Source organism: Pseudopodoces humilis, chromosome 28, assembly GCF_049639895.1.
Source record: "Pseudopodoces humilis isolate 2021_Gansu_Grassland_sample_001 chromosome 28, ASM4963989v1, whole genome shotgun sequence".
In the NCBI taxonomy this organism is placed as follows: Eukaryota; Metazoa; Chordata; class Aves; order Passeriformes; family Paridae; genus Pseudopodoces; species Pseudopodoces humilis.
In genome coordinates this window covers 706141-729880 of record NC_142227.1, presented here as the reverse complement: position 1 = coordinate 729880, position 23740 = coordinate 706141, and the positions used below count along the sequence as shown (strand labels likewise).

The window sequence follows — 23740 nt, the reverse complement described above, 5'->3', positions numbered from 1 at the left end:
TCCAGCTCCAGATCCCTGCTCCTGCTCCTGCTCCTGCTCCTGCTCCCTGCTCCAGCTCCAGCTCCCTGCTCCAGCTCCCTGCTCCAGATCCCTGCTCCAGCTCCAGCTCCCTGCTCCTGCTCCTGCTCCAGCTCCAGATCCCTGCTCCTGCTCCTGCTCCTGCTCCCTGCTCCAGCTCCAGCTCCCTGCTCCAGATCCCAGCTCCAGCTCCCTGCTCCAGCTCCAGGTCCCTGCTCCAGCTCCCTGCTCCAGCTCCCTGCTCCTGCTCCCTGCTCCAGCTCCAGCTCCCTGCTCCAGATCCCTGCTCCAGCTCCAGGTCCCTGCTCCAGGGCCCTGCTCCAGCTCCCTGCTCCTGCTCCAGCTCCTGCTCCAGCTCCAGGTCCCTGCTCCAGGGCCCTGCTCCAGGGCCCTGCTCCAGCAGCTCCTCGGGATCACCTCTGCAGCCCCTGCCCCGCTCTGGTGCCCGCAGCCCCCGGGAGCAGCCGGGACAGGGGAGAGGGTCTGGGGCTGCCGCGGGGACAGCGAAGCTCCAGCCCCTCCGCAGAGCCAAACCAAAGCCACCTCCGAGCTCAGGGAGCTCCAGCAGTCCTGGGAAAGGAGGGACGAGTAAAGGCAGCAGCACGGGAGGCAGGGCCCTTTATTTCAGGAGAGGCTCTGGGCCCGGGCCAGCAGCTCGGGCCTGAGGGGGCTGCGCTGCTCCTCCGCCGCCGCCTCCACGTCAGCCATGACCGCGGCGTCCCAGGCCAGGCTCAGCAGGGCCGAGGGCACCTGGCAGGACAGGCAGGTTACTGACCACAGCCAGGAATCCTAAACCCGTCCAGTCCCACCCCTGCCCGGGGCAGGGACACCTCCCGCCGTCCCAGGTTGCTGCATCCTGGCCTTGGGCAGTGCCAGGGCTGGGGCAGCCACGGCTGCTCTGTTCCCCTCGGCCTGTGTGCGTTCACAGAGCTGCAGCTGCTCCAGCTGCAAGGGACAAGGCTGGATTCTGCAAGCAGCTCCTTCAGGGGATGCCAACTGGGGCTTTCTGTTGGTACCCTCCCTCCCCATCGCTGCCTTCCCTCCTCCCCAGCCCCTGACAGCTGCTCTGCTCCAGGAGGGAGAGCCCTGCGCTCCCCTCCACACCTCGAGGCCCCCAGGCAGTGACTGTGCTTAAAACGAGGGGCCAGAGCACAACTTGTGGCTCTGAAAGGACACAAACTCCTCCCCCAGCTCTGAGCAGTAGAAGTCTCTGACAGCCTCAAGATGCTCTGGGATTTTTTTCACTCACCAAGCCACATTCATTGAAGGCCAAGCTCTCGTCAGTCAGTTTGAGACCTCCGGGTCCCAGGAGCTCAAAGGGCAGCCAGTCATCTCTGAGCGCTTCTCTCACAAAGTCGTAGAGCACAGATACTGATTCTCGGGCATAAAAAGTCCCTGCCATGAGAAAACAAGGTGAGAGAGTCTGGCATTTACCAAAATCTAACCTTTTGTGGTCGGTTCCATGGGGCTTCACCTACTGATGCTGACTTGATCAACGACTTCCCTGACACACAGCCAGCCTAATTTAACAGAAAACTATAAAAGCAGAATCCCCAAAGAAAAATAGTCAATTGTTGGGAGCCCCTGCCAGCCTGTAACAAAGAGCTGGGAAAGCCTGAAATGATTTCCAGAGTTCCAGTGGAAAATTTGAAGAGGATTTATGCTGTTGTACAGTCTGACATCACACGGGCAGCCTCACGCTGGCTGCTGTCACACACTGATCTAATGAGTCCAGCTTGTTTCCAGAGGCCTGGGAAGAGCAGACTTTAATTAATGATGCCTTGAGACTCTTCCCTCTCTGTCCAATCCTGGCTTAAAATCCCAGCCCTGAGCAGGGGGAGGGTTTGGAGACGGGAAGAGTTCACGGAGAAACGTTACCCCACCGTGGTTTGGTGTGATTTATTCCACCAGCTGAACCCAGCACCTCCTGTCACCCAGTTCCTTACACCACACCTACCCCCGGGAGCTTCTGGAGGTGCCCCAAGGAAAGGTGAGGAGTGTGTTTTACCTTGGAGGATGTATCCATCGGGAAAGCGCACCCGGAGCAGGGTGTAGTTGTACTTCCTCATCTCCCTCTGCTCCTCCTTCTCGCGCATGGCCCTGGTCCTCAGCATCGCCGCCTTCTCCACCGCCTCCGTCCTAAGGGGAGACACCCCTGTAGGCCCCGGGACAGCCACGAGCTCCTGGCCGGTGTCCCCTGGCCCCGCTGCTCACCGGAGCCGCTGCTCCCTCCGGAGCTCCTCCGCGCTGAGGTTGAAGAAGTCGTGGGGCAGCTCGAAGCGCGCGGCCGCGGCCGACGGCTGGAACACCGTGAGCTGCCGGTGCAGCTGCGCCCGCACGGGCTCCGAGCTCAGCAGCTGCTCCTTGCGGTCCTTCAGCTCCTCCAGCCTGCTCAGAACCTCCTCCTTCAGCACGTAGAACTCCTCCGTGGCCTCTGCAACCACAAGGATGGGCCGTGAGGCTCTCGGTCTGCAGGGCAGTGACACAGGGACGAGCATCTCTGGGAAAGGGTCACGTCTGGACAAGGAATGTGCTCCTGGTTTTGTTCCAGCCTTGGAGTAACGAGCTCTGTGGAGCTGTCAGCAACCAGAGCTGCTCCCCAGCATCCCAGCACCCCCCAAAGCCCTGACTCCACATCACCACCAGCAGCTCTTGCCTTGTCCTGGAACAGGCAGTGTTTTTGTCTCAAACCCGACAGCCTGGAAAAATTTGTGCGTCCCTTCCAAGCAGCTTATCCTTTCCTGGAAGAAAAGGACAGAATTTAGATGGAGTTTGCTCCAAGCAAGGGCTTTCCAAGGCTGGGCAGCTACAGGAGTCTGAGCTCACCTGGAACACCTTGTTCTGCAGTTTGATTTTCCGGTATTTCTCCTCCTCTGGATGGAGATAGATGTTATCCAGGTACCTGCAGGAAGAGGAACGCACTGCCTGGGTCGAAGCAGGACACTCCAAGGTCAGAGAGAAAACAGACACCTCACAGTATTTCTCACAGAGTAAAAGAGATGAGAAACCCGGGTAAATAAAATACATCCATGCTTTGGGGTCAAACCAAACACCCAGCAGCTCCCAAACCTCAACAAATGGGATCAACATCCTCCAGGACGCCGACATGGGGTCAACTGACAAATTGGGTGGTTCAAGAGTTCGGTTTTCTTCCAAAAAAAAAAAAAATACTTTGGCAGAAGCAGAGCAAGAAAATCCACCAGGGAAGGGATGAGCAGTCACACTCACTTGGCCATGGTCTCCACGCACAGCCGCACCTTCTCCCGGTCCCTGTTGAAGGTGTGGATCTCCATGATGGAAGCAGCCACCGGGTCCACAGAGAAATACTGGGGGAGAGGGAGAGAAGCTCAGGGAGGAGCTGACCCCAGCTCAGCTCAGTTGTTCCCCATTTGCTGGGCTGGAGATGATTTAACAGGCAACGTGAATTTGTCCTGGCGGAGATTTTGCAGGAAGGAGGTGGAGGGTTGGCGAGGTCACTGCTGGACCCATGGCACAAAAGGAGTTTGAAGAGGGAAGGGAAGGAGTCTGAAGGGAAGCACTCACTGCCTGGATGGCTTCTCGGAGCTGCTTTTCCTTCTGGTCTTTCCTCACAATTGCACCGCTCAAGGGGCAGATGAAATAAACCCCCGATACAGAGGGAGCAGCTGCCCCTTCCTCCTCCTGCTCCTGGAGGAGATAAAAGCAGGCACCAAACTGAGCACAGGGAGGTTTTGGGAGGGTTATGTTTATAAACACCCTGGCAGATCCCCTCAGGACAGGGAGAGCAGCCCCGAGGGGCGCTGAGCAGGGAGCGGCAGCATCTCCCTCACCTTCTCCTCCGCCGAGAGCTCCTTCTCGCTGGCAGCTGCCTCGGCCATCAGCTCCTTCCTCACTACAACACACAAACCCCGTTGGAGTGGAGGCTCAGCGCATTCCAGAGGCTTTTGGACAGCTCATCGCTGCCCTGGGAAGCAAACACCTGCCCGGGTGTGGTGTCCCAGCCCAGGGCTGCCCATGACCCCATTTCCACGACAGCTGCCCCAAAACAGCCTCGAGAGCCGCAGCCGGGCGCTTTTCCAGCCGGGCCCGCTGTCCCCGGGCTCCGGTGGCCACGGCTGCCCCGTCCCGCTCCTACCCTGGCTCCTGATGGCCTCCTGCGAGCCGGACGGTGCCTTTGCCTTGGGCTTCAGCTCCAGCCGGGCCAGCGCCGCGGCCGCCGCCCTCTGCGCCTCATCGGTCGGGGCCTGCCGGGGCTTCGGGGCCACCTCGGCTTTCGGCTTCTCCTTGGGGGCCCTGCGGCGGAGGACACGGGCTCGGGCTCCGCTCGTGCTGCCCAGCCGCCGGTGACACCCCCGTGTCCCCCGCGGTGCCCCGGGAGGTGCCGCCCGGGGCTGGCGTTACCGGCGGTGGCGTTACCGGAGAGTCCCCCCAGCCCGTACCGGGACGGCTCCGAGAGCTTCTGCCCGGGCCCCGCCGTCTTGAACTTCAGGTCGGCCTTGATCTCCTGGAAGAACTTGCGCATGGCGGTGCCGGGCCGGGAGCGGGCCTGGACGGGAGCGCCGGGACGGCAGCACCGGGACGGGAGCACCGGGACGGCAGCACCGGGACGGGAGCACCGGGACGGGAGCACCGGGATGGGAGCGGGGCCGCCGCGCCCCCCCCGCGCTTCCGGCCCGCCCGCGCCGTCACCGGAACGGGGCGGGACCGGCCCCGCTCGGGCGGCGGGGATGGGGGCGAGGAACACCGGCACCGGGACCACCGGGGGCTGGCGGCACCGCGGACCCCAGACCGGCACTCACGGACCCCTGACCGGCACTCACGGACCCCAAACCGGCACTCACGGACCCCAGACCGGCACTCACGGACCCCAGACCGGCACTCACGGACCCCAAACCGGCACTCACGGACCCCTGACCGGCACTCACGGACCGCCACAGAGCCCAGGTTGCATCCACGGACCCCCGGCGGCACCCCCGGAGCCTCACGGAGCCCAGAGCACCCCAAACCTGCACCCGCAGCCCGCTCGGAGCAGCCTCGGCTCCCGGTGCCCCGGGGGCAGCCCCGTTGTGAGCCAAGCGGGCTGAAAGGAGCCCTGGGCAGCTCCGGAGCGAACCTGGCGTGGAGATGGGACACAGCCGGGGCTGGACAAGGAGCGTGGTGTCCGAGCCATCCCCGGGACACCGGCCGAGCGCTCCGAACCGCGGGATGGACACAGCCGGGGCAGCCCCCGCGGGTGCTGCGGGGTCACGGCCTTTATTCCCCCGGCACAGCTCCTGCTCCCCGTCCCCAGGGGACACGCGGGGAAGGGGCTGCGACTCTCGGGAGCAGGCGGAGCCCACCCCGAGCGGGGGCTGCGCCTTCACCTGTGCAGCCGCACCTGGCGCTGCCCCTCCGGTGGCACCCGGTGGCACCGAGAGCCGGGAGCGCCTGGAGCAAGGCTGGACACACAGCGGCATCGCCAGCGGGAATCATGGACTGAGACACCGTGCCCTCCAGCGCCCTGGCACAGGACAGGCTGAGGACAATGTACAGAGCCCTGGAGCTGCTGGGATGTGGCAGAGCTGGGATACGGCGCGGCCAGGATGTGGCACAGCCTGAAATACTGCACAGCTGGGATACGACAAAGCTTGGGATATGGCAAAGCCAGAGCATGGCACAGCTGGGATATGGCAAAGCCAGAACATGGCACAGCTGGGATATGGCAAAGCCAGAGCATGGCACAGAGTGGATATGGCACAGAGTGGATATGGCACAGAGTGGATATGGCACAGAGTGGATATGGCACGGTCAGGATGAAGCATGGCTGGGATATGACAAGGCCAGGATTTGGCACAGCAGGGACGTGGCACAGCCTGGCAGGAGTGTGTCACACTCACAGTGTGACAGGGACACAACACCCCCGTGCACCCCGACACGAATTCCCTGCAGCGGGATTTCCCCTCCTCACACACCTCCCCACAAAGCCCTGGCAATAATTTCTCCCCAGACCATGGGTTGAGGTTTGGGTTTTGCTCCCGCCCGGCCCGGTGCGGGCAGGGACCGCTTCCCTTTCCATGACCTTGCAGAGACACAGTTTGGGTCAGAGCCGGGTCCCGGCCCAGCTCAGCCCGGCTCAGCCCAAGCTCGGAGCCCGTGGCTCGGATTCCCCAGTGACCCTCCCGGTGCCCTGTCCTGGGACACGGACATGAGCACCCACCGCCCTCCCCAGCCCAGGAGGAGTTTGGGGTCCCGGGATGGCCCCGGGGAATTCAGGAATTCAGCCGGGAGCCGCATCCCCAGGCTGGGGGGCTGAGCTGGGGGCAGTGATGGGGCAGGATTTGTGTCACCATAGCCCTGACCCTCTCCCCACAGCCCTGTCACTCTCACACGGTCCTCTCCTCCCCTCAGGTCCCGTCCCTGTCCCCGTCCCTGTCCCTGACCCCCTCAGGTCTCTGTCCCCGTCCCTGTCCCTGACCCCCTCAGGTCTCTGTCCCTGTCCCTGTCCCTGTCCCTGTCCCCGTCCCTGTCCCCCCTCAGGTCTCTGTCCCTGTCCCTGTCCCTGTCTCTGTCCCCGTCCCTGTCCCTGACCCCCTCAGGTCTCTGTCCCTGTCCCCGTTCCCCCCCCGGCCCCTCAGGCCCCGCCCCCCAGCGCCCCCCCCTTCGGCGCCTCCGGCGGCGCGCCCCAATCCCGTTATCCCGCCGCGCCGCCGCCTCGCTTCTATTGGCCGAGTTGGTTGAACGACGTGCGGCGGAGCCAATGGGAGGCGCGGTCGCGACCGGGGGCGGGACATCCTGCGTGCCGTGCGGTGCGGGCCGCCCCCGCCGCCTGCCCGGTGCTGCCGCGGCCTGGGCTGGGCCTGCCCGCGCCCGGTGCCCCCCGCGCCCCCCGGTGCCGCCATGCCACACAGCTTCAAACCCGGGGACCTCGTCTTCGCCAAGATGAAGGGCTACCCGCACTGGCCGGCCCGGGTGAGACGGCGGGGCCGCGCCGCGGGGGAACGGAGCGGGAGAGGGGCGGGGGTCCCGCACCGGGATGGGGGCGGGATCGGGAGCGGGGACCGGGGACGGGATGGGGACGCGTACCGACCCCTGTCCCCGGAGCGGAGGCCCTTGGCGGGATGGAGATGCCATAACGGTACCTGTACCGGGATGGGGACACGGTGCCGGCGCAGGAGCACGTCCCGGGATGGAGATGCCGTAACGGGAGCCGTGCCGGGATGGACAGGCTGTACCGGTACCGGTACCGGGATAGGTGTCCCGGTGGGGATGCGGGACCCTGGCGGGTCTGTCGCGAATCCGGTGCTGGCAGGAGGGGCTGTCCCGGCACCCGGAGCGGGATGCGGGGTCACATCCCTGGAGTGTCCTGGGCTGGGGCCCAGCAGCAGCGCGGGGTGACCCGTTCTGGGACGGGAGATCCCATTCCAGCACCTCTACTGGGATGGGGGCCAGAACTGGAATGGGGTGTCCTGTGCCGGAATGGGGGACCCCACAGCAGCTGTGCTGGGATGGGGGTCCAGCACTGCCTCAGAGATCCCCTGAGGGTACGGGAGCTCGGTACCGAGGTGGGATCCTGCACTGGGATGGGATCCTGCGCTGGGATGGGATCCTGCGCTGGGATGGGATCCTGCAGTGGGATGGGATCCTGCAGTGGGATGGGATCCTGCACTGGGATGGGATCCTGCGCTCTGGGGCCTGCGGTTCTGCCCCTTGTTGGGGACACTGAGGGGACGCTCTGGGTGTGCCATGGGTGGGGGGCTGCTGTCCGCACTCACGGCGTGGGATCAGCAGGTGCTGCTGTGCTTTGGGGCCGTTATTTGGGGTGCTGGAGTGCTTGGGGAGGGGGACAGCTGGTGCCACCGGCCGGGTGACAGCGTCGTGCCGCGGAGCTCCTGGAGGAGACCGGGAGCTGCTTTGGGATGTGCTCAGCTGGGGGGTGCCTGGGGGCTCCGCGGGGTCCCCGGGAGCAGCCGAGGGCATGGCAGGCTCATCCAGTGCCCTTGGACGGGAAGAGACTGGCAGGTGGAAGCCTGTGGGATCGGGGAGCTCAGGCGGCCGGAGTTGACACCGCTTGGCTGCACCTCGCCGTGAGACCCGGGACTGCCGCTCCTGCCAGGACAGCCCCTCTGCTTTAGCTCGCTTGCTTTTTGGGGAAGGGTCCCCCCACCCCGAAGACCTCCCCAGCACCCCCTGCGCACCCCGAGGCTCCCCGAGCACAGAAGACGGGGTGTCCGGCCGGCAGCGGGGCTTTTCCTGCGGCCGGGCTCCAGCCAGGACGGACCCTGCGGCCGCTCATCCATCGCCCCCCGCCCGCGCCGCCGGGCTCCCGGCCACGGATCCCGGGGGAGTAGCGCAAGGCCCACGTTGCCCACAAGACCTCGGTGCCGGATCCTTCCCGTTACTCTGGTAGAGATCCCGCGGGGACTCAGATCCGTAGCCAGGGCCCCGTCCGGGTGCTTTCCTGCCGCGCTTGGCTCCAAGCGGGTGCCGGACCCGACGCCGCTTGCCGGGGCTGAGGACGTGTCACCGCTGTCTCTGACCTCCTCGTGCTTTGGGTTTCCTTTCAGATCGATGACATCGCGGACGGCGCCGTGAAACCCCCCCCGAACAAGTACCCCATCTTCTTCTTCGGCACCCACGAGACGTAAGCGCTGCCTCGCTCCCCCCGCCGGGCTCTGCCTCCGCTCCGGCCTCACCTCTGCTTTGTCTCTCTCCAGCGCCTTCTTGGGCCCTAAAGATCTGTTCCCTTACGAAAAATATAAAGACAAATATGGGAAACCAAACAAGAGAAAAGGCTTCAACGAGGGCTTGTGGGAAATCCAGAACAACCCCCACGCCAGTTACAGTGCCCCTGCGGTGAGTGTGGGCTGGGCAGGGCATGGGGCCGTGGCCCCTCCGCGCCCCCGAGTCGCTCCTCCTGTCTCTGCTTCTCCTCGCTGCCGTGCCGATTGCTTCCAGCTTCCAGCTTGGCTTCCTTGGGGTGGAATTAGCTCCCCTCTCCTTCCCTGCCCTCTCCCTTCCTCAGGGAGTCTGCTCTCCTCATCTTCCTCCATGGAGGGATTTCCCTTGGGCTTCCAGGAGCGCTGGAGGTTTCCGCTTGCTCTGGAGGAAGATGCTTCTGCCCCGTTGTCGCGGTGGAACCGGGGTCGTGCTTTGTGCTGCTTGCCCAAAATCACGGAGGTTTTGTTGTCAGAGCAAGAACTTGAGGCTTGCTTGTCCCTGGCTCCTGGATCTGCTCGTGGACTGTTGGGAAGTCCCCTTCTCCATCCATTCCCAAGGGTCCTGAGCCCTCCAGCTGGATTTGGAGCAGGCCAGGCCAGGGAACAGCTCTTTGTCAGCTGCTCATGGGGGCACCTCATGACCACGATTGGGATCCAATTTATTCTGTAAATCACATCATGTCATCACAGGAGGCGTTGGCTTCGTAGGCAGTGGGGCTGAAGAGGCAGAGGAAGGTCTGCAGGGTGAGCGGCAAGGTGGAGGTGGTCCCTGGAGGTCAGCAGGAGCAGGGAGTGAGTCCCCCAGGCCAGGCCTGAGTGAGGATGTGGTTTGAGGGGCAGGGGTTGGGAAATCGCCCACCCAAAGCTGTGGATGTGGGGCGAGCTGAGGCTGTGGAGGTGCCTGAAAACCTGGAGATTGGTGGTGGTGAAGGAGGAAGCACCTGCCACGGGCGGGAATCCGATGGGAACTCCCCTCAGGGATGAGGGCTCACCAACACCCAATGCATCCTGTGGATGAAAGGAGAAGACACAGAAGTTTCCTTGGCTTTGAGACCTGAGTGAAGAGAGGTGCCAGGAGCAGCCGAGGGTGAGGAGAGGCTTTCCAGCAGCTGGAAGAACCCCGGCTCTAGGAATGTCAGTGCTGCCACACACAGAGGAGCAGCCCAGAAGATGAAGTTGGGGTGTGTGATGTCCCTGTGTGAGGAACCTCCCGATGGGCTGCAGAAACAAGGAGACCTTCAGGGAGCAGGACACAGGAGATCCCAGCTGGGAAGAGCACCGTGGTCACCTGGATTCCTTCTGTGGACCTTCACCGTGGGGAAGGTGTGCGAAGAGGACGTGAAGAGCCTGATCCAAGTGGAGGCAGAAGGAGAGGCTGAACCCAGCCACCCCGGCTTGTCTGGCGCCGTCAGGGCAGAGGAGGGCTGGGCTGTGCTCCAGGCTGCTGCAGGGGTTTTGGCAGGGTGTGAGGGTGGGGGGCAGAGGGCAGCGAGGCAGCAGCACCCCGGGAGTGTGTCAGGAGCGCTCTCGGAGCCGTGTGTCACGGGCTGCAGGAAGGGCTGCAGCGTTGTCTGGAGCTGCTCCGGAGAGATCCGTGCTGGGAGGGGAGGCTGCCCTGCCCTGCTCTGCCCTGCTCTGCACTGCTCTGCACTGCTCTGCACTGCTCTGCCCTGCTCTGCACTGCTCTGCCCTGCTCTGCACTGCTCTGCACTGCTCTGCACTGCTCTGCCCTGCTCTGCACTGCTCTGCACTGCTCTGCACTGCTCTGCACTGCTCTGCACACCCAGCTCTCCACCCTTGGTGCCCCCTCTCCCTCCTCTCCTGCCCCCCAGTGCCCCCCAGGCCCCCCTGACCCCGCTGTCCTCCCGCTGCCTTTAGCCCGCCAGCTCCTCCGACAGCGACGTCCCCGAGAACGACCCCATGGCGGGGAGCGACGCCGGGGACGACGAGGATGACTCTGCCATGGCCACCGTGCCCACGGAGAAGGTGGACAGCGATGAGGACTCGGATCGAGGCAGCGACCACAGCGGGCTCAAGAGGAAATCCTTGGCCATGAAAGTGAGTGAAAGGCTGGGGACAGGAGGGTGGCCCAGCCAGGGGACACTGTGGGTCCATCACAGAGCTTTCCTTGAAGCCACCTCAGCAGAAGGTGCTGGAGAAACCAACTCCCTCTGGATACTCCAGAGGGAAATGGGGCTCAGTGTGATTTTGGGGGTCTCACAGCTGTCTCATGATGCCGGTGGGGTGGTCAATCCTGGTGGGGTTAGCAGCCTGGAGGAGGATCCAGAGCTGCAGATCTGAGTGCAGCTCTTGCAGGTTGGGAAGAGTTGGAGAAAGCCCTTCCCAGGATGGACTTTGCTTTCCATGGTGGGTGGAGAAGGAATGAGCTTCTCTCATCTTGTCACATCTCCTTTGCCAGATGCCTGTGACAAAACGGCCTCGGAAATCCTCCAGTGACTTGGATCAGGGCAGCCCCTCTGTCACAGAAGAGGAGAACTCAGAAACATCTTCTGAGTCAGAGAAAAACAGTGACCAGGTGAGGGGATTTGGGGGTTCACTGGCAGGGTGGTGGGGAGAGCATCCCTGTGGGAGTGAGGCAGAGGCTGGAGGGAACCTGACTGGTGTGATACCGTGGTGACACTGTTCCACATCTCATATTTCCGTTTTTCTCCAGGATTTCACTCCTGAAAAGAAGCCAGTGGCCCGGGCTCCCCGGAGGATGCCGGCAGCGGGGAGGAAGAAGAAGGTAAAGGGCCCCTAATGAGGGAGACTGGAGAGGAGTCGGGGTCTGCGCTGTGGGGAGGGGGGAGCTGGGGGTGACAGGGCTGTGCCCTGGGCTGGAGCACCTGAAGGGAGCTCGCTGGTCTCTTGGTGACCTGCTGGGGCTCGGGATGCAGGACACTGCTGGCTTTGGGGGGATGGCTGGGACTGGGGCAGTGCCACACCACGGCCAGCTCCCATCCCAGCCCCGCTCTGCCTGCAGAAAATGGAGTCTGCCTCTGACTCCGACTCCAAAGTGGACTCGGATCTGGAGATGGGCAATGCCACCGTGGACATGACCAAGTCGGACTCAGACTCGGACTCGGACGTGTCGGTGAAAAAGGCGCCACGGGGCCGCAAGCCAGGTACCCCCGGGGCTGCTCCTGCATCCCCAAGCCTCTGGGAATTCCCATCCCGAATTGTGGGCACATTCCAGAAGCTCTCTGCCTCCACGAGCCGGGGCTGTTTCAACAGAGGCACCTCCAGGCCTCCCGCAGAGCATGTCCCTGTTGTCTTGCAGCTGAGAAACCCCCTCCCAAGCCCCGGGGCAGGAAACCGAAGCCAGAGCGAGTCCCCAGCAGCTCCAGCAGCGACAGGTGAGCTCACCTGGGCCACTGGGACACTGTCACCCTTGGGCTGGGGGTCACGCAGGGGTCCGAGCCTGCCCTGTCCTGGCAGTGACAGCGACAGCGACGTGGATCGCATCAGCGAGTGGAAGCGGCGGGACGAGGAGCGGCGGCGGGAGCTGGAGGAGAAGAGGAAGAGGGAGCAGGAGGAGGAGATCCGGCGGCTCCGGGAGCAGGAGAAGGAGGAGAAGGAGAAAAGGAAGGAGAAGGCAGAGAAGGGCGAGGAGGTGCACTCGGACTCGGACAGCAGCGCCGAGGATGAAACGGCCAAAAAGGGCCGGAGAGGCCGGGCCAAGGCTCCGTCCTCCTCAGACTCTGAGCTGGAGCAGGAGAAGGAGGTGAGTGCGGAGCTGTGGGGGCCTGGGGGTGGATGGACAGCCTGTCACCTCCCTGTCAGGCCATCAGGGACCTCCAGGAGTGGCAGGGACCTGCTCTCGTGCTCCTGGGTTACCCTGCAGCTGCCCAGATGGTGTTGGGAAGGGTTGTGTCCATGGCAATTCCGTGCCTTGGAGTGGGAGCTCTTCCCCTGGCCCAGGATGCATCATCCAGCTGTGGGCCTCACATCTGGCACAGGTGCCCAGAGCAGCTGTGGCTGCTCCATCCCAGGCTGGACGGGGCTTGGAGCAGCCTGGGACAGTGGAAGGTGTCCCTGCCATGGCAGGGGTGGGATGGGAGGAGCTTTATGTTCCCTTCCAACCCAAACCATTCCCTGATCTCCAGGGTGCTCTTCCAGCACGGTCACGGGGTTTGCTCCACTGTCCCCCTGGAGCCTTTGGGAGCCTGTAGGGTGACCGTGTGCTGTGGGGTGACCACAGGCTCTGCTGTGGGGTGCCTGGGGTGCCCCTGGGCCGTGGGGTGGCTGTGGGGACGTTGTGGCGTGGCCGTGGCTCTGCAGCAAGGAGGGCTCTGCCGCTCTCCCTGCATTGTTCTCTCCTCCAAGGTAAAGAAGCCGGTGAAGAAGCAGCCCTCGGAGTTGTCAAGGAAACCAAATCAGAAGGAGAAGAGGGGCCGAGCAGAGGAGAAGCCACGGAACAAGTCAGCATCTCCACATCTCCCTCCCCTTTCCTCCTGGGAACGGGGCTGTTCCTGCACGGCCCCAGCACCGCGGGGTGGGGATGGGGCTCGTGGGGCTGCTGCTCCTGCACAGGGGCTGGGCTTGTTCCTCCCCTCCTGCCGAGCTGAAGGGGCTGCAGGAGCTCTTGGGGGTTTCCAGGATGAGGTTCTGTGGTGTTTTCTTTCTCGTGGGGCTTTTCCTGTCTGCATTCCTGGGAAGCTGGGGCACAGGGGAGCTGTGATCAGGGTGGAGGGGTCTCGGGTGCTGCAGGCAGTGCCATCCCCTTGTTAGCCCAGTGGTGAGCAGGGCGTTCACCACAACCACCTTCCCTTTTTCCTTCCCTTCCCACAGACCTCTGAAAGTGGAACGAGGCCGGAAGAAATCCGACCCGATCCCCGAAAGGAGGATGGAGAAGAAAAAGGGTGAGAGAGTCACTGCTTCCCATCACAGAGGGGAGGAGAGGGAGGGGAGGGCTCCAGGGTTGGTTCCCCCATCCCTGGGACAGGGAGGGATCAGTGAGTTTGTGCCAGGGTTTTTCCCAGCACTGCTGTGATCCCAGGATCACTTCCCTGCCGTCCCCTCCCGATCTTGGCACACCCCAGCCCCTGAGACATGTCCCAGAGACATTCCTGGGGCCGTGCTGAACTTTGGAAGTGCAGGAGGACACAAACCCCTGCCTGGGAGTGATTCCAGGCCCCAGAGCGGATCCTGAGCTCTGTGTGCCCTGACACCTCTGCCTGTGTCTCTGCTCCAGAGCCCACAGTGGAAGAGAAACTCCAGAAACTTCACAGCGAGATCAAGTTTGCGCTGAAGGTGGATAACCCGGTGAGTGCCTGGCCTGGGACATCCCTGCTGGGCCTTGCCTGGCTGTGAAACCCGGGAGGCTCCTTCTCCTCCCTCTGGGGGTGCTGGGAGGCCCCAGGTGCCCCCAGGGCAGCTCCTGATCCCGGTGCCATCCGTGCAGGACATCAAGCGCTGTCTGAACGCGCTCGAGGAGCTGGGCACGCTCCAGGTCACTTCCCACATCCTCCAGAAGCACACAGACGTGGTGGCCACGCTCAAGAAGGTAGAGCAGAGGGCTGAGCCCTCCTGGGGCGAGTGGGGAGCCTGTCCCAGCCCTCAGGGGCTCTAAGGGGGTCCCTCCTCCCGCTCCCCGGGGCAGATCCGTCGCTACAAAGCCAACAAGGACGTGATGGAGAAAGCAGCTGAAGTCTACACCCGCTTGAAGTCGCGTGTGCTGGGCCCAAAGATGGAATCCATCCAGAAAGGCAACAAAGCCGGGCCCGAGAAGGACAAGGGGGAGGCGGAGAAGGGCCAGGAGAAGCTGTCGGGAGCGGAGACACGGAATGAGAAGGGGGAAGAGGAGACAAATGCTGGTAACATCCCTGAGCATCCTGAACATTCCCTGCCCTGTGTGGGCAGGTCACAGTCTCCTCCCTGGGGCGTGGCCCGTCCTGCTGGGGACAGGGACATGGGGAGGTGGCTTTGGCCCGGGGTGGGGGGATCGGCACCTCCAGGCCAGTGCCAGGAGCAGGGAAGGGTGGGATGGGGAATGCACTGAGGGCACAGGGCAAACCTCCAGCCCCACTCCCGGGCTCCGGGGGCCCCCACGCTGCTTTTTGGCCCAGGAGCAGCTCCTCCCTGCCAGGCTGAGCTCTGCTCCAGCCATGAAGGAATGTGGAGATGTCCTTGGACACTGGCTCAGGCTCTTGCACAGGCACTGGTGACTGGGACCTTCCACCCTCAGAGCCGGGTCTCTGCCTGGGGCTGTCCTGGTGGTGCTGCAAGAGCCTTCCCTGAGGAACTGACGGGGAAAATCCACCCTGACGGTGCCTCTGGGCTGGGGGATGGAGGTTTTGGGGACCTTCTTGTAGCTGTGGGGATCAGGCCGGTCCTGGGGTCCCCTCAGGCTCGGCTGCATGTCCAGGGACAACCTGTGGCCATGGATCCTCAGCCACGAGGGTTGGGATGGGCGAGGGGATCCGAGAGCCTGAGCCTCTCTCTCTTCCCTCCAGACCTGTCAGGTCCTGTGAATGGTGAATCCCAAAAGTCAGAGGGCACAGAGGAGAAGGACAAGAGCCAAGGGCCAGGAGCTGGGGAGCTGGAGGCATCCACAGAGGAGCCCCACAACAAGTGAGTGTGAGGGGCAGGGCTGAGGTCGCTGGGCTCGGCAGGGATGATTTGGGGACATCCTGTGGGTTGTGAGAGGGTTCTCCCAGCTTGGGAAGGAGCTGGGACGTGGCAGAGAGGCAGGGCCTGAGCTGTCCCTGCCCCTGCTCTCCCCCAGCAGTGTCCAGGACTATCCCAAGGCCGGGCTGGAGCGAGCTCGCGGGGAGTCGGAGGCTGCGGACGAGGAGGAGGAGGAGGAGGAGGAGGAGGAGGAGGAGAGCTGAGGAAGCAGCTCCCACCTGGAGGAGGAGGAGAGGCTGTGAAGGGAGAGCAGCCTCTGCCTCGTCCCCTGCCTGAGTCACTTCATTAAGTCCCACCGTAGCCGATGTCCTTGGTCTTGTCCCGTGTCCCGTCCCTGCGGAGGCAGCACCCGCGGGGGGGCTGTGCTGGTGTCTGTATTTGTCCCTTACCCTTGTTTTTAATTTTCTGTTCTGGTTTTTTTTTTTTTCCCCTCCTACCTAATTTCTTGTGATTTCAACCGACATGAAATGAATATAAAGGGTTTTCTAATGAAAAACAGAAGGAACCCCAGTGTCTCTTTCTTGAGGCATCTCTGGCTGGGACGAGGGTCAGGGCTGGAAAGCACCCCATGGCTCCCCAGTTTCCCTCTGACCAGGGTCAGGCACTCAGGAGCTGCTCCAAGCCCCTTCCCTCACCATCATGATCCTCTCTCCATCCCGAGGCAGCTGCCGGAGCCAGATCCCTCGGCCCCAGGGGTGGCAGCAGGGCTGGGCACCAACTTTTTGGGGTGAAACCAGGGTACAAAGGGTGTGTTCTGTGCTAAGTGTGCCGGGGGGGGGACTGACCCTGGCAGCATCCTGCCCGTGCTGGGCAGCAGCTCCGTGTCGGTCTCTGCTCTTTTGTCCGTGTCCAATAAAGAATTCCCGGCTCCACCCGGCGCCGCCTCCTCTTTGTGCCCCGACCCCCGACCCCCCTGCAGGCTGCAGTAACTCTGCCCTGGGGACACTTCGCTCCTTGTTCCGGGACTGCTTTCACTCTCCTCCCTAAACAAGACCCAAATAAAGCCCAAAACTTCCCGAGTGCCTCTTGCCCAACTGCGGGGAAGTGGGAGGCTCCGTCCAGGACCCCGCTCTGATCCCACCGCCAGGTCCTCCCCTCCCGGGGGCAGGGACAGGCTGGGGGGGCTGCCTGGGGGAAGGGGGGCTCAGGACAGGGGGGTCCCCAGGTCTTGGGGTTTGCTCCTCCAGAGCCCAATTCCTCCTCCCCACGCCCCCAAAGAAGCCCCAGGCCAGTGCAAAACTAACCAGAGTTTATTTCTTGTGCCGTTTTAAGCCTACAAGGCACCGAGGACATGGGGGACCCCCAACAGGCACTTGGGGCAGCCAAGGCACTTCTGCAGTCCCCAGCAAGGGGACAAGGGACAGAGCTGGGGCAGGCACAGGGTGGGGGGCGAGGGGGGCTGGGGGTGTTTAAGGCTCCTAACGAGGCGTTTTTGGGGGGAAGCAGCCCAGAGCTGCTACTCCATCTCCAGCTCCACCGGGCGCTTGCCCGAGGGGGCGAAGGGTCCCACCAGCCACGTCAGGGGGGTGTTGAAGGCCACGTGCTCCACCAGCTCGTCCATCAGCTGCCGGGCTTTGGTGGCGTGGCTGCGGGCTCGGGCCAGCACGGGCCCCGTCACGTCCTGCAGGGAGGTGACAGAGGCCAGCGCCGCCCGCAGCTCCTCCACGTTGTGCCGGACCTGCCCCGCCGTGTCCTGGATGCTGGTGGGGAGCCCCTGCAGGCTGGACACCAAGGGCTGGCAGGAGCTCTGCAGCTGCTGGCTCAAGCCCTGCAGCATGGTCAGCGTGCCCGACTCCACCGCCTGCGGGGGGACACGGGGGGTGAGGGCTGGGGACACCCCGGCTCACCCTGGGGACCCCCTGCCCTGCTCCTACCTCCGGTGGCGCCTGGTCCTTGCCACCGCCCGGCTGCTTCTTGTTCCACTCCAGCCACAGCTGCTGCAGCTTCTCCTGCCCTCCCTGCAGCCTCTGGTCCACGTCCTGCCTCAGGTGCTCCACCTGCGAGAGGGGCACGGCCCGGCTGGGTTGGGGGGCTGCCAGGGGACACCCCAGGGTGGCACAGGGGGCGCGGGGCCGGGTCCTACCAGGTCGAGGGTGCGCTGGAGCTGGGCCAGCAGGTCCTGGCTGCTCTGGCGAGCGCTCTGCAGTTTGCCCAGGGAGTGCTGGAGCGCTCGGTGCCGCAGCTTGGTGGAGAGGGAGCCCAGGCGCACGAAGTAGCTCTGCTGCTGCCTCTGCTGCTCCGGCTCGAAGCCCTCCACGGCTGTGGCCAGCTTGGCTGTGGGACAGGAGCTGTTCAGGGGGTCCCAGCACCACCAACACCCCCCAGAAAGCCTCCCCAGCTCTGCCCCGCCTCGCTGGAGGTTGGGATCAGCTGCTCACCCAGCTCCTCATCTGTCATGGGCAGGTAATGGTCCACCAGCTCCTCCGACTTGCCCAGCACGGAGCCCACCCCGCTGGCCACCATCTGGCCCACGGTGCTGACACCGCTGCTGACCGCGGACTTGGTCAGCTCCACACCGCCCTGCACGGCCCCTTTGGTCATGTCCATCACACCGGTCACTCGGCTGGTCACTGCATCCTTGGCCCCTGCCATGGTGCTGGTCACTGCATCCCTGGCCCCGGCCACGGTGCTGGACACTGCGTCCTTGGCCTCGGTCACTCGGCTGGTCACTGCATCCTTAGCCCCAGCCACAGTGCTGGACACTGCGTCCTTGGCCCCGGCCACGGTGCTGGTCAGCACATCCCTGGCCCCCGTCACCGTGGAGGTCACCAGCAGTTTGGTGTCCGAGATGATCTGGGTGGACACACAAACCTCTGTTAAGCACTGGGGGGGCCCCGAGTGTGCTGCCCACCCCACCCCACCCCACCCCACCCGGTACCTGCTGGGGGGATTGCTGCAGGATCGGCAGCTTCTCCTCCAGCTTGTCCAGCCCCTTGCAGGCCAATTCATTGGCGCTGGAAACTGGAGATGTGAAAAGAGGTGTGTTCAGCACCCTGCTGCCCTGCAGGAGCTCTGCTGGGGACAGCTTTTGGGGTCCCCCCCGCCCCGCACTCACTCTGGGGCTCCAGCCGGGTGAGGAGGGGCTGGGCCCCGCTCGCTGCTGCTGCCGTCAGGGTCCTCACCCCTCTCTCGGCGGCGTCGCAGACGGAGCGCACGCAGGGGTGGCTCTCCTTGGTGCAGGTGTAGGCAGAGGACACCATGTCGTAGGCAGAGCTCACCAGGGGCAGGTTGGCCACGCGTGTCCCGATGCTCTGGGGGCCAGAAGGACTCAGGGTGAGCGTGGTGGGGAGGAACCCCCCCCAAACCTCACGGGGGGTCTGGGTGTTCCAAACATCCCGGGAATGGTTTTGGGGCTCTCCCATGGCTCTCCAAACCCATCGGAAGGTGGGACAATCCCGATCCCGGTCTCCAAGCAGGGACCCCGTGGATCGCCCCCAGATTCCCCCCCTTGCCCGCACTGACCTGTTGCTCCTCTGCCTTGGACTGCGCCGGCGTGGGCTCGCTGGTGGCCATGGTGGGGCTGGGGGGCACAGGACGGGACCGTGAGTGGGGTCAGGCCCCCAGCGCCCCCCTCCCGAGGGGAGCACCCCAAGTTCCCCCTCCCCGGAACGGGGCAGCTCCCACGCGGCTGGAAAATCCCGGGACGGGGCGGGGAGGGGTCCCTGGGACCGGGATCGCGATCGGGATCACAGGCGGGATTGGGACCGGGATCGCGATCGGGATCACAGGCGGGATTGGGACCGGGATCGCGATCGGGACCAGGATCGCAATCGGGATCGGAACCGGAACCGGGATCGCAATCGCGATCGGAACCGGAACCGGGATCGCAATCGGGATCGGAACCAGGATGCGGACCGGCCCCGGATCGTGCTCACCGCTGGCGGCTGGGCTCGGTGCGGCTGGGCTCGGTTCGGCTCCGCTCGGTTCGGCTCCGGGCTCGCCCCGCTCCTCCCCGCCGCCCTTTATACCCCGGAGCCCGCCCCGAGCGCATGTGACCGGAGCCGCCCAGCGGGGCCGGCCCGGGGCGCACCGGGAGCAGCGGCCGGCGGGGGCGGGGGCCCGGGGGGCAGCGAACCTCCGGGCCCGGCACAGAACCGAACCTCCGGGCCCGGCAGGGCAATGAACCCCCGGGAACCGAACCCCCCCGCCCAACACCGGAGCCCCCGGGATCCCATTCCTCGGTCGGTGCTGCACTGATCCCCCCCTCCCCGGTACCGGATCGCCCGGGACTGAGCTGCCCCGACCCCCCCCCCCAAGCGTCCCCGCCCCTCGTGGGGGTCCCGAGCTCGGGGGTCCCGGTGCGCCCCCACACCTGGCCCGGGGCAGTTGGTCGAACCGGTCCCAGTGGGTTCTGGCGGTGGGAGGATGGTCAGTGCCGGGGTCCCCGGTGTCACCCCACCGGCTGCTGTCACCACGCTGTGCTTGTGACGTCGGGGACACCCCGGGGCCCGACGGTGACAACTGGGGCAAAGTTCAGTGCCACACGGCTGCGGGTCACAGTCCAGGCGTCCTGGCACCTTGTGGCACCCTCCCTCCCGGCACCCCACGGAATCCTGCCCCCCCCCAGCACCCCCTTACTGAGCCCCCCTCGGGGGCGCCCCCGGCTCTGCCGCCCGTGCAGAGCCCCCCGGTGAGCCCGGCACGGTGGCTCTGCCACACCACTGCAGGCTCTGAGTCATTTTAAGGCAAAAAAACTTGTTTTCTTCCTCTTTAAACTGGTTTGAAGCTGTTAAGACATGAAATCCCAGCGCTCCTGGGGCTTAGGGCAGCCCTGGATCCCAGACAGACCCACACCGCGTCCTCCCCGTGCCACCATCGCCACAGGAGTCCCCGGCCGTGGCACCGGGGTCCCACGCCGGGTCACCAGGTCCCTCATCCCCGGTGTGGTTCGTGGCTCCGGTGGGCGCTCCCCCAGCTCAGCGGCACCGGTGACTCAGTGCTGGCTGCAGAGCTGGGGGGCAGCGGGCACCCGCTGCGTCCCCCCCGCGGTGACACAGCCCTCCCACTTGGACATATCCACCGGGACATCCTCCGGATACTCCACGAGCGCGGGGGCGAAAGGTCCCACGAGCCAGGGCAGCGGCGTGTGCTGCCCCACGTGCTCCAGCAGCCCCTCGAGGCTCAGCTGTGCCCGCGTCACCGCGTCCCGGCTCTGCGCCAGCACCAGCCCCGACAGGTCCTGGAAGGAGCGGGCGCTGGCCAGGGAAGCCTGGACGCCCTCCACGCCGTGCCGGACGTGTCCCGCCGTCTCCTGCACGCTGCTGGGGAATGCCCGGGCGCCGGCGGCCAGATGGGAGCAGGCGGAGTGGAGCTGGTGCAGGAGCCCGTGGAGCATGGCCAGCGTCCGAGCCTCCACCTGCGGGGTGGGCAGCGGGGCTGGGGGCGATGGACCCCAACCCCGATGGACCCCAACCCCGATGGACCCCAACCCCCACAGACCCCAACTCCGCCTGCATGGACCCACACCGGGACTCCAGGTGTCCCCTTGCCACGTGTCCCCATCCTCTCCAGGCGGAGCCATCTGTCCCCCAGGGCCCCCCTGTACCTCGCTGTCCTCCATGGGCACCGCGTCCTGCTGGCTCCACTCCAGCCACAGGCGGTGCAGGAGCTCCCGGGTGTTGTGCCAGGGCCCGTCCGTGCCCCGCTGCCCCTCCTCGATCTGGGGGGAGGTTCAGGCAGGTGGGAGCACACCCGGGGGTGCCCGGGGGTGCCTGGGGCTGACACGGGGCTGGCACGGTCCCTGCCCCATCCTTACCAGCCAGATGATGTGGTGGAGCTGGGCCAGGAGCCGCTGGGCGCGGAGCCGTGCCCGCTGCAGCTCCCCCAGCGAGCGCCGCAGGGCCCGGTGCGGCAGCCTGGCCGACAGGGAGCCCACACGGACAAAGTAGCTCTGCCACCGCCTCTGCTGCTCCTGCGCGGCCACCTCTGTGCCCGTGGTCACCTCCGTGCCTGTGCTCACCTCCGTGCCTGTGGTCACCTCCGTGCCTGTGCTCACCTCCGTGCCCGTGGTCACCTCCGTGCCCGTGGTCACCTCCGTGCCTGTGCTCACCTCCGTGCCTGCTGCAGCCGCTGTGGGACCAGGGGTGAGGGCAGTGTGGCTGGGCCATCCTCTGCTGGCCACTGGAGCTCAGCGTGAGCACCCACTGGATGCTTGGCCACCAGGTCATGCGGAGATGCCACCAGGTGGCCTCTGCGGTCACCTCAGCTGTGACATGGGGCCAGCTTTGCCTAATGTCACCCAGTGCCAGGCTATAAATACCCGGGCGGGCACACGGGACTATATTTGCTGTTGGGTTTCCAGGTGAGAGTTCACCCAGCGCCATCCCGTGTCCTCCAGGTGGGGACTGTCCCCTGCGTGGGGTCACGGTGGCCTCAGTGCTCCGGCACCACTGTGGGGCCACCGTGAGCAGGGAATGCCAAGGCAGCCCTGAGGGACAGGGTGAGGGTCTCAGGAGGGCTCGGCACCCCGGGATCTGCAGGATGGTGGGCACTCACCCAGCTCCCCGTCCGTCCCGGGGCGGTGCCGATCCAGCAGCTCCTCCGATTTGCCCAGCACAGCGCCCACGCCCGTGGCCAGCAGCCGCCCCACGCGGGTGCCCACCACGGCCCCGAGCGCCGAGCGCGTCCTCGCCACTGCCCCGCTCACCGTGCCCGACACCAACTCCCTGGTCCCGGCCACCACCTGGGAGGGGACAGCGCAGGGACAGCTTGTGCCCGCTCCTCGCTCGGCGCTGGAGCCCTGCCCGCGCCCCCCGGGTGACGTTACCCTCTCGGGGGGCTGCTGCAGGATCGGCAGCTTCTCCTCCAGCTTGTCCAGCCCTTTGCAGGCCAGTTTGTTGGCGGTGGAAACTGGAGATGTGAAAAGAGGTGAGTTTAGCACCCTGCTGCCCTGCAGGAGCTCTGCTGGGATTTCGCTACCCCAGAACTTGTGGGGTGTTTCCCCTCTAACCCTCCAGCTTCTCCAGCCCTTCACTCATTGCTGCTACAAACCGGAGATGTGAAACCAGATCATTCCTCTCCTGCCGCCTCACCAGAGCTCGGGGAGAGCCGGTCTTGGGGTCCCCCATCCCCATGGGGTGCTGTTCCCGCCCCGCACTCACTCTGGGGCTCCAGCCGGGTGAGGAGGGGCTGGGCCCCGCTCGCTGCTGCTGCCGTCAGGGTCCTCACCCCTCTCTCGGCGGCGTCGCAGACGGAGCGCACGCAGGGGTGGCTCTCCTTGGTGCGCCCGTACGCCGAGGCCACGGCCCCGCAGGCACAGCTCACCAGGGCCAGGTTGGCCACGCGGCTCACCACGCTCTGAGGGTGGGGGACAGTGAGACGGGGTCCCCAGAGCCCCCCGCAGCCCCCCCGAACCCTCCGTGCACCCACCCCTACCTTCGTCTCCGGCCCGGCCTCTCCCGGCACCGCCGCGTTTTCGGCCGACATGGCAGCGGTGGCTGCAGCGGGAAGAGGGAGATTTTGGGGTGCCAAGGGTGGGTGAGACTGGTGAGGACCCCCTGGAAAATGAGACCCCCAGCACCCCCAGCCCTGCTCCCTGAGGGCTGAGAGCCACCAACTCGTGACGCGAGTGGGAGCGACTGGCGGGTTCTGAGGGGCTCACGGGGGTGTTAGGAGGGGTCTGAAAGGGGTTTTGGGATGGGGTTGGCCTTCTCCCCTGCTAGGAAACGGGGGGACTGGCTCCCCTCAACCCCTCTTGGACCCCCCTGTCCCCTCCGGGATCCCCACACCCCCCTTTTGGGGCCAGGGAGGGTTTTTTTTTGGGTGATTCAGCACAAGCCAGACTGGATCTGTGTGTCGCAATCCTGAGCTGGGGACGTGCAGCCCGGCACCATCGCCTGGGCCGGGGCAGCCCCCGAACCCCCGCAGGGAGCCGAGCCGAGACCCCGGCCCCGGCAGCCCCCCCCGGCCCCGGCAGCCCACCCTGGCCCCCGGCAGCCCCCCCTGGCCACGGTAGCCCCTCCTGGCCCCCGGTAGCCCCTCTGCCCTTTGGGGTCCCCGGTGGCACCCCCGGCCTGACCCTGTGCTCTCCGGGGGACGAGTTCTGGGGGGACTCGGGGGGGCTTCAGGGAGGTCCCTGGGGGGGACAGATCCCCCTGGGACTCTGGGTTGGCTCCTTTGAGCTTCTGGGAGTGTCCCTCTGGTGTCCCTGTAGTGTTCCGGGGACCTCGGGACCCCCGACCTCCCCCGGACCCCCCGGAGGCTCCCGGGGACCACCCGGAGCCTTTCTGGAGCCCCCCGGGCCGGCCCCGGCCCCATTGCCCGCCCTCCCGCTCCCGCCCAGCCCCGAGCACGATACTCACGGGGGTGGGGGTGGGATTCTGTCGCGACCCCCGGGCCAGATCGCGACCCCGGGCCCCGCCCAGCGCGGACCCGCGGCCGGCGGGAGCCAATCAGAGGAGGGGCGGGGCCGGGTCTCC

At 65.3% G+C, this 23740-nt stretch overlaps 4 protein-coding genes across 8 annotated transcripts; 1 reads left to right on the top strand and 3 right to left on the bottom strand.

Moving 5' to 3' along the window:
- Positions 1 to 618: 618 nt before the first annotated feature.
- UBXN6 (UBX domain protein 6) lies at positions 619 to 4655 on the bottom strand. The gene is made up of 11 exons (XM_005531622.3): positions 4437 to 4655; positions 4133 to 4290; positions 3828 to 3889; positions 3562 to 3684; positions 3247 to 3344; positions 2845 to 2920; positions 2675 to 2759; positions 2233 to 2452; positions 2027 to 2157; positions 1268 to 1413; positions 619 to 768 (listed from the first exon to the last, which is right to left on the bottom strand). Exons 1-11 carry the CDS (start codon positions 4517 to 4519, stop codon positions 643 to 645), a joined length of 1308 nt encoding a protein of 435 aa, XP_005531679.1. The 5' UTR covers positions 4520 to 4655; the 3' UTR covers positions 619 to 642.
- Positions 4656 to 6794: 2139 nt separating this feature from the next.
- Positions 6795 to 16195, top strand: HDGFL2 (HDGF like 2). 3 transcript variants are annotated; one of them, XM_005531680.3, is made up of 16 exons: positions 6795 to 6945; positions 8541 to 8617; positions 8691 to 8829; positions 10572 to 10751; positions 11113 to 11229; positions 11368 to 11439; positions 11677 to 11818; positions 11974 to 12049; positions 12132 to 12417; positions 13020 to 13114; positions 13485 to 13555; positions 13888 to 13958; positions 14098 to 14199; positions 14296 to 14509; positions 15149 to 15266; positions 15424 to 16195. In XM_005531680.3, exons 1-16 carry the CDS (start codon positions 6874 to 6876, stop codon positions 15524 to 15526), a joined length of 1935 nt encoding a protein of 644 aa, XP_005531737.3. In that variant the 5' UTR covers positions 6795 to 6873; the 3' UTR covers positions 15527 to 16195. The 3 variants fall into 3 exon arrangements, with proteins under 3 accessions (XP_005531737.3, XP_014115772.2, XP_087923947.1); XM_014260297.2 differs by having other exon boundaries at positions 15421 to 16195; XM_088067821.1 differs by lacking the exons at positions 8541 to 8617; positions 8691 to 8829 and having other exon boundaries at positions 15421 to 16195.
- A 360-nt stretch (positions 16196 to 16555) lies between these two features.
- LOC102110612 (perilipin-3) lies at positions 16556 to 19322 on the bottom strand. The gene is made up of 8 exons (XM_014260283.2): positions 19199 to 19322; positions 18786 to 18843; positions 18379 to 18574; positions 18202 to 18284; positions 17702 to 18116; positions 17407 to 17597; positions 17198 to 17320; positions 16556 to 17124 (listed from the first exon to the last, which is right to left on the bottom strand). The coding sequence occupies exons 1-8, from the start codon at positions 19312 to 19314 to the stop codon at positions 16780 to 16782; spliced, it is 1527 nt and encodes a 508-aa protein (XP_014115758.2). The 5' UTR covers positions 19315 to 19322; the 3' UTR covers positions 16556 to 16779.
- A 685-nt stretch (positions 19323 to 20007) lies between these two features.
- Positions 20008 to 23726, bottom strand: LOC102110424 (perilipin-3-like). 3 transcript variants are annotated; one of them, XM_088067714.1, is made up of 9 exons: positions 23624 to 23726; positions 22698 to 22759; positions 22424 to 22619; positions 22090 to 22172; positions 21819 to 22005; positions 21319 to 21392; positions 21079 to 21282; positions 20869 to 20982; positions 20008 to 20679 (listed from the first exon to the last, which is right to left on the bottom strand). In XM_088067714.1, the coding sequence occupies exons 2-9, from the start codon at positions 22746 to 22748 to the stop codon at positions 20257 to 20259; spliced, it is 1332 nt and encodes a 443-aa protein (XP_087923840.1). In that variant the 5' UTR covers positions 22749 to 22759; positions 23624 to 23726; the 3' UTR covers positions 20008 to 20256. The 3 variants fall into 3 exon arrangements, with proteins under 3 accessions (XP_087923840.1, XP_014115760.2, XP_014115761.1); XM_014260285.2 differs by having other exon boundaries at positions 21079 to 21392; XM_014260286.2 differs by lacking the exon at positions 21079 to 21282.
- Positions 23727 to 23740: the final 14 nt, after the last annotated feature.